A 15,891-nucleotide genomic window follows, 5' to 3' on the forward strand; every position below is an offset into this window, starting at 1 on the left:
TGTTGCGAAATATTTCCAAAGGAATTGCCCTCAGGGGTCTTTGGATGGCAAAAAAGTTTCGAATTCCCAAAAGTTGATTATATGCTTCAAGGCGTTCGACTCGATTGGAATTTTTTTCTGGTCTATCTGTCTCTAATTGAAGTGTGTTCTCATGAGTTCTCTAAAGTTTTTTGGCAGAGTCTTCTACACGTTTATCGATGCAGAGTCAGCAGCGGAAAATATGCCACAATTTTGGGCTGCTCATAATTTTATGCAAATGAAATACGCACAGCCAACATTTTGCGGTTTTTCTCGGCCTCACTTTCCACCCACTTGAGCTTTACTAAAAGAGGAGGGACTGCGAAACGTGACGGGATAGACATTACACGGCGGAAAACCCATAACAATATTATTGTGAGATTTCTTTTTTTGTAAATTTCCACCTGCCAAAACCTTTTTTAAAATGGCAGTTTTATGATGACATCTTCTCAAAGGTCCTATTGTTATGCCCAAACCTCAAAGGTAGGAATCTTTCTGTTCTTTTTTTTTCAGTGCTCAACGGACCACACACGAGTTTCCCTGCTTCTCATCCGGCAGATACGTGTTCTACAGCTGCCACAATTACGAGAACATTATCATGCAGGTTGCGGAGGATGGGTGCCCTCGAAAGTATGCTCATAATTTAGCCAGCTTGCTGTGCACTGCAGTGGCTAGGGCCTGAAAAAAATACCTGAAATGCCACTGCTGAACCATCTTTTTTTTTTCGCATTCCACCCTTTGTCAGTGCAAACTGCAGGCAACTGCACTCCAAAAGGGCCCTCCATCATACGCTTCTCTAGTTGTTGTTTTTACACCTGCTGTTTTTAATGGTAAGCGGGTATATTATAATCCAAACAAGTATGTAAGGTTTGGATTTATTGCGCAGTGGAAGCAAATATTCCTGGTATTATATTTATAATTTAATTTCAGTGAGTTAGTTTTTAATCATAATATTCATTTACTTTGCCAAATGCAAATTCAATTGGTTTTAATGTGAAATATAATATCTACTTTATTTTAAAATACTTGCCTAGAATATTGTTTTACCCAAAATATGTTTACACTTTAAGAAACAAAATGTTCTAGCTCGTTTGATCATAAAAACTATTTCTAAAATTGATTCTACCAGGTATCGCAAAGTCGCAAAAACTCAAAAACCACTTTGCTACCGGCGTTCTGTGTAAAAGTAAAACGCTGTTGAGTTCATTAAAAATTTGACTAAGTGCGTTGTCATCGTCATCATGGCAACCTCTGACCCCTGTCTCTCCAGGTCTGTGTACTGATGCTTGGCATCCTGCACGTCCTTGTCAGAAGTCCTGTGTGTGTGTATATTTTGGATGTTTCGGCGAGGGTTCGCTACCGATGTGCGGTAGGCGCTCTTCAACTTTCTCGTTTCACATGTGTGTCTGTGCTTTTTTTCGGTTTTTGCGCTAACCGAAATTGGATTTTGTTGGTAAACGCAGGCCAGAATTTTTGGACCGGGATTATGGCAAGATGATTGTACCCCAAAGCCTGTTTTTAAGGCTCATGAAATATGCAGGCGGCATATGATTGTGACTCGGCAATTAATACGCCATCCCAGGAGATAGCATTCAAGAGGGACTTTAAGTGGAGTCAGGAGTCATTTTAATTTAATATATGTACAGCTTCAGATAAATAATTAATAGTTTTGGTGGAACACATCTTGAATCCCTTGTTAAAATTATGTTAAGCTTCTTTTCAAACTAATTAGCTATTAAAAACATAAACAAATTTTAAAACTAATTAGCCAACAAAAACCTAAAAAATTCTGGTAAATTAATATATTCCGAAAAACAAAAATTATTAAAACATTATGAGCTATGAAATATTAAGAAATATTTATCGAAATACATAGTACCATTTCCTTTCTGAATAGTACCATTTTTATAAGCAAGTTTATACATAAGTTATAAAATTCCCCAACAAATAAAAAATCATAATAAAGATTTCTACTAAGGGATCCTAAAATGTTTACTATCTCTTTTACAGCAAACAGTGATACCAATTGAGTTCTCAACTCCTTGCCTAGAAACACTGAAAAACCTCTATAAATAAACCGTTTCACAAACAAATCTCTTGAGTCAACAAAGCTATGAATAATATCCATGGGCATCGAAAATCATTTCTAAAAACTCTTGGGGTGTGGGATTCTCGATAATTCTCTTCTCGAGAGCTCTTTTAGAAAGTGGCAAATAGGAAAATCCGGCTCTCTGTTGTGAATATGCGGCACAAAGAGGAGGCGCGTGGGAAAATTCAACGGATTCCCTTGTGAGAAAATCAATAGATAAAGGAAAACCGACGAGAACAGCTGTTTGCGACATTCAAAATGTAAACATGCAGAGAGACACCAAAAATAGGACTCTCTCTTGAAAGAGTGAGCGCGGGTATTGAAGAGAAACGGAAAGCATTTTGAGGTTGCCAGAAATCCGATTAAGTTTTCCCCATTTTTCAGTTGTTCGCAGCTCTTCGACATCGGCGGCTCGTGGCACGGAAAATAGGAAAAACCGCGGAAAATTCAACATCGCCCCGTCCACATACACATACACAGTGACAAACGACAGTGTGTTCCATATGTGTAATCAAATCGTTCGGAGCCCCGCCGTTTATATATAGAAAATTTCAACGCACGCAGCTCTGAGGGAAAACTAAAATACGAAAATAAATTACGAAAATCGTGGCCACTTTTCAGATAAAAACCAACCGAAAAAAAATTAAAAATGTATAGAATCGCATTTTCCACGGGCTCGCTTTAATCGCAGTTATTATCGTTATTATTATTCGCATTACGCATACGCCCCGTATGCCGTTCGGTGTGTTTGTGTCTGTGACCACTGTGTCTGTGTGTGGTGAAGAGCGAAAAGAAAAGCTCTGCTTGCGTCGCAGTCAACTTTGCGACTCCACCCTAAATTGTATATCAATTTTGAAGGGGTTTTCCACGTTCTTTTGACCAAAAAAAAACGGGGACAAATGCCATAAAAATAGTCCTTACAAGCAATACCAGTGAGAAACGAATCGAATCGACAGAGAAAACAACAAGAAAAAAAAACACAAGGAAAATGCGAGAAAAATGTTTGGTTTATGCGAAAAGTTGATGACACATTTCGCTGTCATTTTGACCGCATTTTTCCTCTCCCAGCCGCTGTTGTTGTTGCTGATTTGCGGTCCGCATGGCGGCACCACCCCCTCGACCTCCGCCCATTGGGCGGCGGAGGCCTCGGCGGCGGATGAAGCGTAAGTCTGCCACCCACCAGGTGGAAATTGGTCAGCAGGATATTTACCCTTAATGGGCACGCAACGATTTCGAATGGGGCTGACATGGGTGAAATGGGCGGGTTTTTTGAAAACCAGTCAATTAGCAGGCGTGCTCACACCGCCCCCATCTCGTTGTCAAAGTCGCTCGTTAATTTTTCGTACATTTTATGCTAATTTCGTTGGCAGCCGCGCGGCTTTTTCTCCTACGAAATATTCCCTGTAGGCATTAAATGGGCCTATTCGGCTAAGGGCTTTAAATAAACCTATTTGGGACGTATACGAACGGAGGTCACATGTTTACAAGCAAAATACTTAACAACAAATACCTAAACAGAAAGTAAAAAGCTTAAAATTAACAAATAAATATGTTTTTTATTGATTACGACTTCCAGGAATTTGAATTAATTTTATAAAATATGTATCTCTTAAATATAATGCAACCCATTTTCTACATTTCATATTAATTTCAACGTTTTACATGTTTACCAAAATTATTTATTAATTAATAAAGTCTTAAATTATTTTAAAGTAAAGCAGTTTAAGTATAACCAAAAATATTCAATCGATTGTGGACTATGGCTTAACCTTAATTTTCCTGTCACAATTTATGCTCACAAGCTCACTTGCTTGATTTATAAGACAATTTCAATTTCGAAGCACCTTCCCCATTATAATCGAGACTTGGATTTTCATCCGTCAGCTCATTTCCTGGTATTCATTTCAACAATTCTGCTCACTAATGAAAATCAATTTACCTTGCTTTTGAGTTAAGACCACGCAAATGATATTCTACATATACATATGTACAAGTGCGTATTCAGGATTGTAGAAAGATGTTAAAGCCACTGCTTTCAAATGCTGGAACTTAATTTATCATCTGCAAACTTAATAACGTAGACATTTAGAGACTTTAGGGCATTTAAAATAAGTAATAAATGTATTGAATAGAAAAATGATGGTGCGTTTCCTGCTTGCTATATAATATAAATTCAGTTTCAATCATACTTGATAATTTAAAATAAATTAAAATACCACCCAATGATCTTTAAAATGATTTTCATTTTATAAATAATTGAGTTATTTTATTCTCCTATCGAGGTATTCCAAAGGTCGTGTACCCATATTTTTTTTGCCATTTCCCATTGCGTGTTTAAGCGTCTTGTCTTTTGTTCGGAACATTTTTATTCTACTCTGTGCGTCAGCATTTTCACCCGCAGTTACTCATACCGCTCCTCTAGATTTTTCTCTCCCTGATATAATATCCCTTGCTCGAGGGCCGCAGAGCTTCGCAATTTCTGTTCTGTGCCCCAAGTTCTCATAAAGTCACATCAAAATTATTTGTCTGACATGCTGACTTTGGGAATGACGCGAACAGGTAGAGCCGGTTGAAACGCAGACGCCTATTTACGCTAAATGAATATTTTATTGGACATTTTGTTTGCGCCCGCCAAACATAATGCCAAAAGTTGGGCAATTAATTAAGGTAAATAGGAGACCTGGGGAAGCCTAATTAAATTATTTTTCTTTTATAAACGTTTTAGTACATGCTGGCGACTTAATTGAGTAATGCTAATAATGAATTATATATGGTTTTGTTTTTAAACTCTTTTAATTTTATTTTGAAAATCATTAGATTGTAAATATTATAAGACATTATTTTTTGGAGAAATACGCTTGAATCAATAGAAACCCCAAAATAACTGCACAAACAAATCTAAATGACTCATAAAAAGTTTAGCAAGGCCACATAAATTATAATAAAGTAAATGTCCAATTAGCCAACTACGGCATGGGATGATAAATAATCAAATATTAAAGACCAAAAACCCCCATAATAAAATTTCCCCAACCAAATTAGCGCTACTAAATAGCCACTAAATTGCGGCCTGGAAAAAAGCAGAGACCGAGAAATCGTTTAATGTCCGTTCACATTACAAAGAATATTAAATAGAAAATTGGGATTTTTGGCGCATTGCAGCATGGCGAGCATAAATAGAATATGGCTGTTTAAGCCCCAGGGAACCGTAATAAAAATTCAATATAAAATGTAAAACATTGTTGAAATTGAGTTTGGCTAGTCTTCTTAAAAATGTGAACATATAATTGTTTGACTAGGTCCGCAAAGCATATATATTAAATACTTAATCATAGAAATTTTTTATAAAATTTAAAATATATTATATTATAGAATTCCGTTTGTTTAATCTCAAAATAAAATAGGTATCTTTTAGTAAACTTAACAAAATATAAGTATAAACTAAGATACGAACAGTTATAACTAATTATGACCTTATAAAAAGCAACTAATAAACTTCTTAAAAATGAGGTTTATTTACTTTGTAAGATTAAATTAAATATATCTGCCTTAAAAAGATATTAAAACATTAAGATTTTTAAGATTGTCACTGTCAAAAATTCTTGTAAACTGCTAAGTCAGAGTTTCTGTGGTACCATGATTTCCGTTTATGATGAAAGTGTAAATAATACATTTCCCCCGAGTTGTTGCGGGTTTCCTATCTTCAGGGGTCGGGACTAACAAGGGCCATCTAAAACAATGACGGTACGGCCGAGAGACGACAAAGCAATGTGGCCAAATTAATAGAACAACTCCAGAACGCAATAAAGGCCAGAGAGGCATTATTTATTTCCAACTACCAACCAGCGACAAAAACAATTTCACCGAGAGCCGACCGGGCCAAAACACTTGAGGGTGTCTATGAGGGTATTTCGGGGTATGTAGGGGCTATTCATATATGGGGGGGTATTTCGGGGCGCTTCGGGGCTGGCGGAATAACTGTGTCAAAGGCAACGTCGGCGACAGAAGTGAAATGAAAATGGCCGAAACAGCGCCGCCGGCAGCGTCGGCGACATCAAAAGCCACGTCAAGAGATTTCCTCACCGAGAAAAGAGTCAAAGAGCGGAATGAAATGGTGCGGTCATGCGCAGGCACAGAATGCCTGAAATGTTTATAGTAAATGCCAAACTCTCACGCGAACGATTGCCAGGCCAGTGCATTTGGCTAGGCGAAGCTAAGTAAACTATTAATGCGCTTTCTAAAATACACTATCACCTCGCGACCCATGAATTGGATATCTAAACTTATACAAAGGTTTAACAACAAGAAAGGAAGTTGACTTCGGCAAGCCGAAGTTTGTATACCCTTGCAATTATAATTATTAAGTTTAATTTAAAATTCTTTAAAATACAAAAATGGTATTCCCAATAGTATAAGATAATATGTCAAAAAACACCGAAGCTATAATTTGTTTCATATTATTTTCCCACCAATTTTCTGATCGTTCCTATGGCAGCTATATGATATAGTCGTCCGATTTTGATAAAATTAAATACAAAATTCAGAACTAATTAAAAAATATAATTTCCAAGCTTAGGAGGTTATATGTTTAAAAACACCAAAAATATATAACAACACCAGTGCTGATCATATATATTTTTGGCCCATCAATGAAAGTTTAATAAATATTGGCTAAAGACGCTTCTACTCTTGAACCAACCATTCTAATTGTATTTTCTATTTATTCCATTCTTAATACTATAGAAAAGATACATTACCATTGATTATTGCATTGTCACTATGGCAGACAATAGTAATGTTTAAAGATTTTTACACATTTTTTAATATTAAAATGTACTCTCTGGACTGTAGACTAGGTCATTATTGCTTAATAAAAAATCCCAATGCCTTTGGTCAGTCTGTTGGCCAATTATGAATGAGCAATGAATAATGTTCACAATAATCATGTCCGAAGGCGTTCTGACATTTTCAAATTTTGGACTACCCTAGGGACTCTCCCAAGATCTGACATTTTAAGAAATATTAGAGCTGAACATTTGCCTATTGTGAAGCTTTAATTTTATTTAGTATGTCAGTATATAATATTTTATATCTGTTTCAAAATTTTAGTTAGTACTCAAACGAATTAAATAAAATAAGCTGGTTGCAATTCAAAGGGGAAAGTATATTTCCAAAACATTTTTTATTTAATTTTCATTAAAACATATATTTTATAATTACCCATTGAACTTTGTTTTTGAAAATGAAGTTAAGTTGCTCCTAACAGAACATTAAATATTATATATTTTTATATATTAAAAAGCTGTAGTAATATATTGTTTTTGTATTTGTATACTTAGGTGTAGCATTTATTTTTTTTTGTGAGGTAGTATTAAGAAGTAAATTAATGATGATTTGCTACATTGTCCAGTGTCATTTCGAAGTCTTTTGGCTATCTCAACCTTTGAACTTTTACAACCTACCGCTGGACTGTTTATTGCTTATCGCATGCATTAACTAATGGAATCCTCCCAAAAACAAGATATATATTTAAGAGAAAGTGTTTTGAAGAAAAAGTGTTTTAAAGAGAAAGTGTTTTTAAAGAGAAAGTGTTTTTAGAAGAGAAAAAAGCTGCGCACGCAGGCACTTGTTGATTTCTCAATCTCAAACAGCTGTTCGTGGTGGAACGTCGACTGCGCTGCCAGGAATACGGCTTTGTCACCTCTTTGTGGCCAGGTGTAAGGTGTAAGGAGGTGCAAACACCACCCACCCACCACCCAGCCGCGCCCCCCACACGCCACTGGCAAACATGTGCGCTAATTGAATTAACGGAACTCGGACAGGTGGTTGACATCTCGCTGGCGCAATTCTGACGTCGACAAAGTGTTGTTTACTGTTTACCCCCTTTTATGGGGGTATGCTTTACATGACAAGGTTTTAATTGGACAAAAAGCATGTTTGCTTTAGAAAAAACGAAAACATTAAACCTTGTGCTATTCTTGAGGGCATAAATGAGTTTTACAATTCAACAAATATATTTGCTGTATTTAAAATTAATTTTAAGAAAAATTGTCTGCAATTCAGAATTAAGACTTATTCGGTTATTAATCCTGAAAAATCTAATGGGATATAATCAGCGAGCAAAAGACCTTTGTAAAGTTACATATATACATATCTACGTGCTTATAAATTGCGAGGACTTAAATAAACAGATCTAATGCTTTTAAAACTTATGCAGATATTAACACTAAGATATTAGGTTATCCAACGATTGTCTAAATTTTTTTTAACATTATATTATTAAAAACTTAAAAACTTGCGCTTACTGGTTATACTTGTCACTAATAGAATAAAAGGTTATAATATATTCATCGGGATGAAACACGTAGAAGGAAGCGATTCCAACCCTATAAGGTATATAAATATCCTTGATCAGGATCACTAGTCGTTCGAACTAGCCATTTCCGCCTGTCAGTCTGTCCGTCCATCCGTATGAACGCTGAGATCTCGGAATCTGTAGATTATTATATATGATGGCTAAAACGTTGGGATTTGGCATGCAAATTCTTGAGGTTCTTGCGCAGCGGTACTTTATTTCAGAAGGGTGTCCCGGCCAATCTAACGCCCTAAATCCTGCCTAGCGCCTACATTTTTATTTTGTAAAAGTGTAAAGGGTATTTTGTGGTCAATATTTACCATCTACATGTTAAAAATGGTTTCAAATAAAGTTAAATAAAGTGTAACATCTCGGAAACATACGATTGGCTCCCTCGCATTACCATTAACTGAGTAACGGGTTTCTAATGGTCGAGGCCATCGACTATAGCGTTCTTTCTTGTTTTATAATTTTATTGAAAATATCAAAATGATTACAAGTTATTCACCAGGGATTTTTTATTGCAGCGTCGGCAAGTGGGCAACCCAGTTTGGTGACGAGCTGTTCGCGCTGGCGCAGAAGATCACCAAGTCGCAGGAGATCAAGGAGAAGTACAAGGAGTACAATGCCCGCGTGGAGCTGAAGAACGGCACCGAACTGATCAAGTCGATTACGAAAAATGTGGGCAGGATGCTGGCCAGAAAGATGGATGCGGTGCGGTGCATCCAGGAGCGGGCCGAATACGTTAACGAGAACTTTGAGTTCAATCTCACCTATGCGCTGCAGAACTTCACCTATATATCTAGCAAATATTCGAAGTTCAATGGTAATAGTTCCGAGAAACTGCAACCGAATGAGGAGGAGTACGAGTGGATGTATCGGGATATGGAATTGAATCCGGATACACACTTCTACAATACGCCGGTGGATACGGAGCACAGTTCGGTGCATGTGCCCTCGAACATTTGGGATCGTTCGAAACGGGTGCTAAAGACCATTATGTGGTCCGAGCAGCTGGACGAGGTCTTCCGGCAGAACTACCAATCCGATCCGGCCTTGTCATGGCAATACTTCGGCTCCGATACGGGTATCCTGCGACATTATCCGGCTGCCCAGTGGACGGATACAAAACCAAATCCCGATGATGCTGACACTTACGATTGCCGGAAGAGATCCTGGTATATTGAAACGGCCACCTGCTCGAAGGATGTTGTTATTCTGCTGGATCGTTCGGGTTCGATGACGGGTTTTCGGCATCACATTGCCAAGTTCACAATTCGCAGTATCTTGGAAACATTTTCCAACAATGATTTCTTCACCATTTTGCAGTATTCGAATGAGGTGAAGGACATTATACCCTGTTTCAGTGGAGCCCTCGTGCAGGCCACACCCGAAAATATCGAGGTCTTTAACCAGCACATCGAAAGCCTACCACTTCCCGAGGGCTATGCTAATCTTACGTTAGCCTACGACTCAGCCTTCCAGCTGCTGCAAAAGTACTATGACAGTCGTCATTGTAGCACCAATTCCACCTGCAACCAGGCCATAATGCTGGTAACCGACGGAGTAGCGGGAAATACCACCGAAGTCTTTCAGAAGTACAACTGGGGAAACGGCGAGAACGGCACCTCGCGGATGAACACTAGAATTTTTACCTATCTGCTGGGCAAGGAGGTTACCAAGGTGCGCGAAATCCAGTGGATGGCCTGTCTGAATCGGGGATACTACTCGCATGTCCAAACTTTGGATGAGGTCCACGAGGAGGTGCTCAAGTACGTTGATGTCATTGCCACGCCCCTAGTGCTGCAGAACGAACAGCATCCGCCCACCTGGACGCACGCCTTCACCGACAAGACGGTAAGTGCTTACTTTTTTTAAGAGTACATAACTAACTCAAGAAAATCAAACTGTTTACAATTTTTTTCATGCTTTGAAGGAAAAAATGTTTGTTAAGTTTTAACAAGTGTTAAAAAAATACTCGTCCTTTATTTATTGATTTTATGTACTCTTAATAGCACCATTTCGGGAGCAGTAAAATCATCTATCTGACTATCGTATTTTTCCATTGTTATGAAACTTGGAATGTTGATAAATGTTGTAAGAATATTTGTTTTCTCTTCAGAACAGAAATTTCTTACTTTTGAACTGTGGCTACCAAAGAACTTTGAAATTTGTTAGGACTTTTAAAAATCAAGTCTCTTAATAGCGCCATTTTGGGAGCAGTAAAATCATCTTTTTGACCATAATATTTTTTCGATTGTTATGAAACTTAGGCTGTATGCTGATAAGAATTAGAAAAATATAAGTTCTCTTTTTAAAGCAGAAATATTTAACTTTTGAACTGTGGCTACCACAGAGCTTTGATATACGTTAGGACCTTATAAAGTCAAACACAAAATGATAAAGTTAACTATGTGTAACCAACAATTTCACATTATTCTAATTAAATATTAAAAAAAAAAAATTATTGTTTTCCCAAACAGTACGATCCGAAAACCTCGGTTGAGCGACGACCTCGATTAATGATTTCTGTGGGGGTGCCCGCATTTGATCGCTTTTATCGCCACGCCAACAGCACCAATCCGAGGGCACGTTTGTTGGGAGTCGCTGGAACGGACGTGCCCGTGGAAGATATAGACAAGCTGACACTACCCTACAAGGTGGGTAAAGAGGAGTTTGGACGACATTTTGGGTACTCATAAAGCATATTTTTTAGCTGGGTGTCAATGGCTACTCCTTTGTGGTGTCCAACAATGGATATGTTCTGCTGCATCCCGATCTGCGTCCCATTGGTGTAAGTTGTTGTCATCTTAATACAATACCTTGAACTTATAATTATTTATAAACCAGACCCACGGCAAAATGAATCCGAACTACAACAGCATCGACTTCACCGAGGTGGAGCATCTCTTCGAGGACCAAAGTCCTCGTGAGCCAGGGGAATCCATTCTAAATATTCGCAATGCCATGGTGCGACATCAAAGCAATGAGTTCAAGAGCATATCCGTGAAGTTCCACTACGACAAGATGCGACGCGTTTCCGAGGAGAAACAAGACTACTTCTTTGCCCCCTTGCCAAACACTCCATTCACCTTGGGCATCGTTATGCCCACCGAATATGGCAAAACTTGGATTAAGGTGGGCGAGGAGGTGGACAAGAACAAGCACATGAAGATAAATATATCGGATTTCTTTATGGGTGACAATTGGAAGGTTCATCCAGATTGGTAGGCCAAAAAACTTTTTTCCCGGAAATGTAATTCAAGTACATTTTCGTTATTCCATAGGGTTTACTGCAAGTATCATTATCTGGAGGGTCATGAGTTCAAAACACCTGAGGATGAGTTACGTGAGTTTCTGGGCAAGATGATGAACGATTGGAAGTGGCCAGAGCAATATGCCGAGGATGAATCTGATTGGGATGACAAAGATGAACGTGAGTGTTCTAATTTTTGGAATAGAAATTGAAATTTTAGAAGTATAATAAATTTGATTAAATTTTAATATTAACGATTATATATTTCTTTCCAGTAAACTGTGGCCGCAAAACCCTGGGTGATGATGCCTACTATTGCAACAAGGAGCTGGTTAACCTGCTCATCTTCGACGCCAAGGTGACGAACTCCAGTTACGGCGTTTGGCGATTTGAGAGCAACGAGGAGCGCCAGTTGATAAAGCGATTCGGTGCTGATCTGCGGTTTGTGGCCACCATGAGTGGCCTGACCCGCTGGCAGTTCATTTTCGGGGAGGTTGAGGTGGACACGGATCGGGAATTCGGGGATTACCACACCACGGCCATCGACGAGACCTGGTACAAGAGTGCAATCCTGCAGCATCATGAGGACCGATCGGAGAGCTTCGTCTACTCGGTGAAGCACTACGACGATGAAATGGAGGATAGCGAGGTCAAGGTCACCGCCTCGCACGCCATCTTTCCAAGGGATGGCGGCAAGGAGGCTCCGGCCTGCGTGGTGGGCTTCCAGTTTTCCCACGCTCGCATGTGGGAGCGCTTCTTCAACATTACCGCTGTGGATCATGTGAGTCGAAGGCACCTTTACAACACTATTAAAGATTACTTTAAGTACTTTTTAGTACTTTTTCAAACAGGTTTTTATTTTCTTGACATTTGTTTTTCTATCTTTTGGTTTTTTAACGCTGTAGTTGCTTCATGTGAGAATAAGAGAAATATTCTTTGTTTATGTTATAGTTTTAAAGATCTATCAGATATATTTTAAATTTTTTTCTAGATCTGCTTGAATGATATGGAATATAATTAATCTTAATTAATCTTTATATAGTGCAACCATTGCCAGTCCATCTGCACGGACGACGAAGTGGATTGTGTAGTGATTGACAATAATGCGTACGTAGTGATTGGACAGAATATCAACACCACTGGCAAGTTCTTTGGGGAGTTCCACGGCGATGTGATGTCTGCGATGGTGGAAAAGGGCATATTTCTGAGCATAGAGGTCTATGACTACCAGGAACAGTGCAAGGAGGAGCCAAAGGCAGGTAGCGATGGCCACGGCCTCTTGCATGTAAGTCCAGATATTGTAGTTGTCTTTTATATCTAAAATTTAACTGAACCTTATTCTCCCTATTTAAGCCCCTTCGGCTGTTGAGTTTCGGCTGGAAGTGGCTGGTGGGACGCCTTTTCTTTCAGTACCAGAGGATTCAGTGGTGGGCTGATGGAGCACCATGTAAGTGTTTTTCATTATTAGTTACATTTACGAAAAACTTTGTAATCCAACTATATTTTGAAAATATGTACTTTAAACTTGTGTTACAGTTTGACATTTACAAAGATACAAATTTCCTTCAGTAATTTCCCCACAGTTAGATTGTTTTGCTATCAAAATATGTAATTCATACAGTTTTGTACCCTAACTCAAAAATATACTTCATGTGAAGCTAAATTTTTGGATGGAACTTTTTAAAATAATATAATATTTTATAATTATCTATCTTCACTGTCCTTCACGCTTTCCTAACCGTATGATTCCCATTTTAGTTATGGAGTATACGGATGAGATCGAAGACGAGTACGTGGCCGTTGGCGATGGTGGAAAAGCCTCGGCTGCCAAGCCAAAAGACGATAGCGACGATGAGAACGCTATGTTCGATGAACCCGAACCGGATCCCATCTATAAGGCCTGTGACATGCGATCCACTCTGTACGCCCTGCAGCCCGCTGAATTGGCGAACATCAATGACGTCGTGGAGGCGCCCTCAACAAGACCTTTTTGGGTCAAGAAGATACCCAACTCGAATCTGGTCCTTGTGGTGGTCAATGTCCTGATGCCATCGCGCAGCGTTCGCCTGACCACCGAGCCCCAACGGATGGAATACGATAAGGAGTTTCCCTGCTATAAGCTCAACATGAGCTTCTACGAACGGCGACGCATCGAAGAGTGCTACACGGAGCACGAGGATGTGAGTATTGAAGTAGTATTCTTGGAGGCTTATATCTTTCTAAGTCCAAGTAAAAATATACTCAGTATTACTCTACCTCTAGTTATGTCAGAGGTTTAATTTTCTTTTAGTCTGTCTTATACTGTTGCGTTTAGTTATAAATAATTCATAATTAAGATCATTTTTTAAAATTTTATTTTTTATTTATATTTTGCAGGAGGAACTGTACACCTATTGCGGCAATGCCTCGCGGCTGGGTTTAACTCTTCAGCTGCTGCCGCTGACCATAATTTTAATGTTTTACCTGACGCACAGCTTTATGCGTTAGGGCTAATGTACACAAAACTATATATTATACAAATATTATGTACTATACGCGACTACGATCGGTTTGTTGTTTATACATAAATATATATATTTTTGTTTTCTATAGATTGTAAACTATGCCGTAGTCCAATACTTGTCGAATGTTTAACAACAACGCAAACCAAACCAAAACTGGCACAATCTTCGGTACTTAAAACCACTAAATAAGCAAGAACAATTTCAACTCTTAGACTTACAAACTGCGCCAAAATGTTATGAAACTGGGTCTTACTTTATTTTACAAACGTAGTGAATTGATGAAGGCTGCTGCTAAACGAGGAGGCAACTTAAAGACCAACCATTTAAGGAGAAAACCCTTTTCACACGATGAGTTTCCTAGTCCCAAGCTGCTCCTTCCACAGTTTCTTAGAATATTAATGAAAGTAGCGTTTTTTTATATACTAACGCCTATAGATAAAAAAAAAACAACGTTTCACTGACTATTTTGATAGATTAATATGGTGCAACCAATGCCAAATAAATTAGCAAAAATTAGTAAAGGTGAACAAAAATAATTCGAATGACAATTATTTTTGTAATTTTATAAAACTTAGTTGATTTTTTACAACAATGAAAACTTATAAATATGATAATACGATGAAATGATAAAATAACAAAAACAAGACAAAAACACTTAATTTTATTAGGGCAATTTTGTCATTTTGTTGCAGCCGAAAAGAAAATATGGTTTTCTTATTTGTACACACCCAAAACGGTTTACAACAGATAATACTTAATCTTAATATGGCAACATTTTTTATACGTTTTTTTCTTCTTTGTAAAGTGTATATTATTGAGTATAGTGTTTTTAAAACGGCAGAGTTAACGCACAGATTTATAAAGACAAAATTTAGGACCACCTGTAAAGTATGCAATACTTGTTCAATGCTGAGTTTGAAAACCCATCTATAATTTACTGCTCTATTCAGGCCTTACACTTAGTCAAAAAAACTTTAGCAAGATTTACACAGAATATGGAACGGAAATCCTAACCTAAAATGAATACCAAAACCTAATTGCCTTTGTATCGTATTTCGAATGTGGAAACAATTTATGAACTTTATGAATTTATGCATAGAAACCAAAACCAAAATATGTAATATTGTAAAGAAGACAAGTTAAATTAAGATTATTTTCAAGGAAATGAAATCAAAATGAAATGGCGTTTTTAAAGCTGAGCTAAGATGCTATGATGAATGAAAAATGGAATGAAAACAGTTAACTATTAAATGTAATTTTTTAAACAAACTGAATTACTAATACAACATTTATTTTTTGGAGTGTTTAAACGTTGTAAGATGTATAAAAAATATTAAATAACAAAATCTAGTCATATTGGTATACGTGGATTTGCAAATTCATTAACCAATTAATGTTCATCTCTATGAGTTTACGACTCTTTTTAATCACGTTTTATTCAATTTCGACTCGTATACACAATGTATGTATATGACATGTCCACTAAACCTAAAAAACGATAAAAATTTTAAATTTCCTTAGTAAAATAAATGAACTAATCGTCGAAAAATACTATAAAGGTTTTAAATATTTTTTGTGGATTTTTAATGAGGTAAGTGCTGCTAAAACAAACACACCGGGACACCCTGACAAACGATGTGCGTGTGAAGACGCTGTTCGTGTGCCGACA

At 37.6% G+C, this 15,891-nt stretch overlaps 1 protein-coding gene across 1 annotated transcript; it reads left to right on the forward strand.

The window, feature by feature from the left end:
- The first annotated feature begins 2,502 nt into the window (after positions 1–2,502).
- LOC119546565 (voltage-dependent calcium channel subunit alpha-2/delta-3) lies at positions 2,503–15,765 on the forward strand. Its single transcript, XM_037852938.1, has 11 exons — positions 2,503–3,270; positions 8,990–10,319; positions 10,946–11,122; positions 11,179–11,256; positions 11,313–11,689; positions 11,750–11,898; positions 11,994–12,499; positions 12,761–13,003; positions 13,072–13,165; positions 13,477–13,898; positions 14,095–15,765. The coding sequence occupies exons 1-11, from the start codon at positions 3,107–3,109 to the stop codon at positions 14,203–14,205; spliced, it is 3,651 nt and encodes a 1,216-aa protein (XP_037708866.1). The 5' UTR covers positions 2,503–3,106; the 3' UTR covers positions 14,206–15,765.
- Positions 15,766–15,891: the final 126 nt, after the last annotated feature.

Source organism: Drosophila subpulchrella, chromosome 2L, assembly GCF_014743375.2.
Source record: "Drosophila subpulchrella strain 33 F10 #4 breed RU33 chromosome 2L, RU_Dsub_v1.1 Primary Assembly, whole genome shotgun sequence".
NCBI classification, from domain to species: Eukaryota; Metazoa; Arthropoda; class Insecta; order Diptera; family Drosophilidae; genus Drosophila; species Drosophila subpulchrella.

Coding starts and splice junctions, on each gene's coding strand:
- LOC119546565 (XM_037852938.1), top strand. CDS start 3,107: ATGTTTGGTTTATGCGAAAAGTTGATGACACATTTCGCTGTCATTTTG. Junction 3,271..8,989: donor GCCTCGGCGGCGGATGAAGC/GTAAGTCTGCCA, acceptor TTTTTATTGCAG/CGTCGGCAAGTGGGCAACCC. Junction 11,690..11,749: donor TGGAAGGTTCATCCAGATTG/GTAGGCCAAAAA, acceptor GTTATTCCATAG/GGTTTACTGCAAGTATCATT.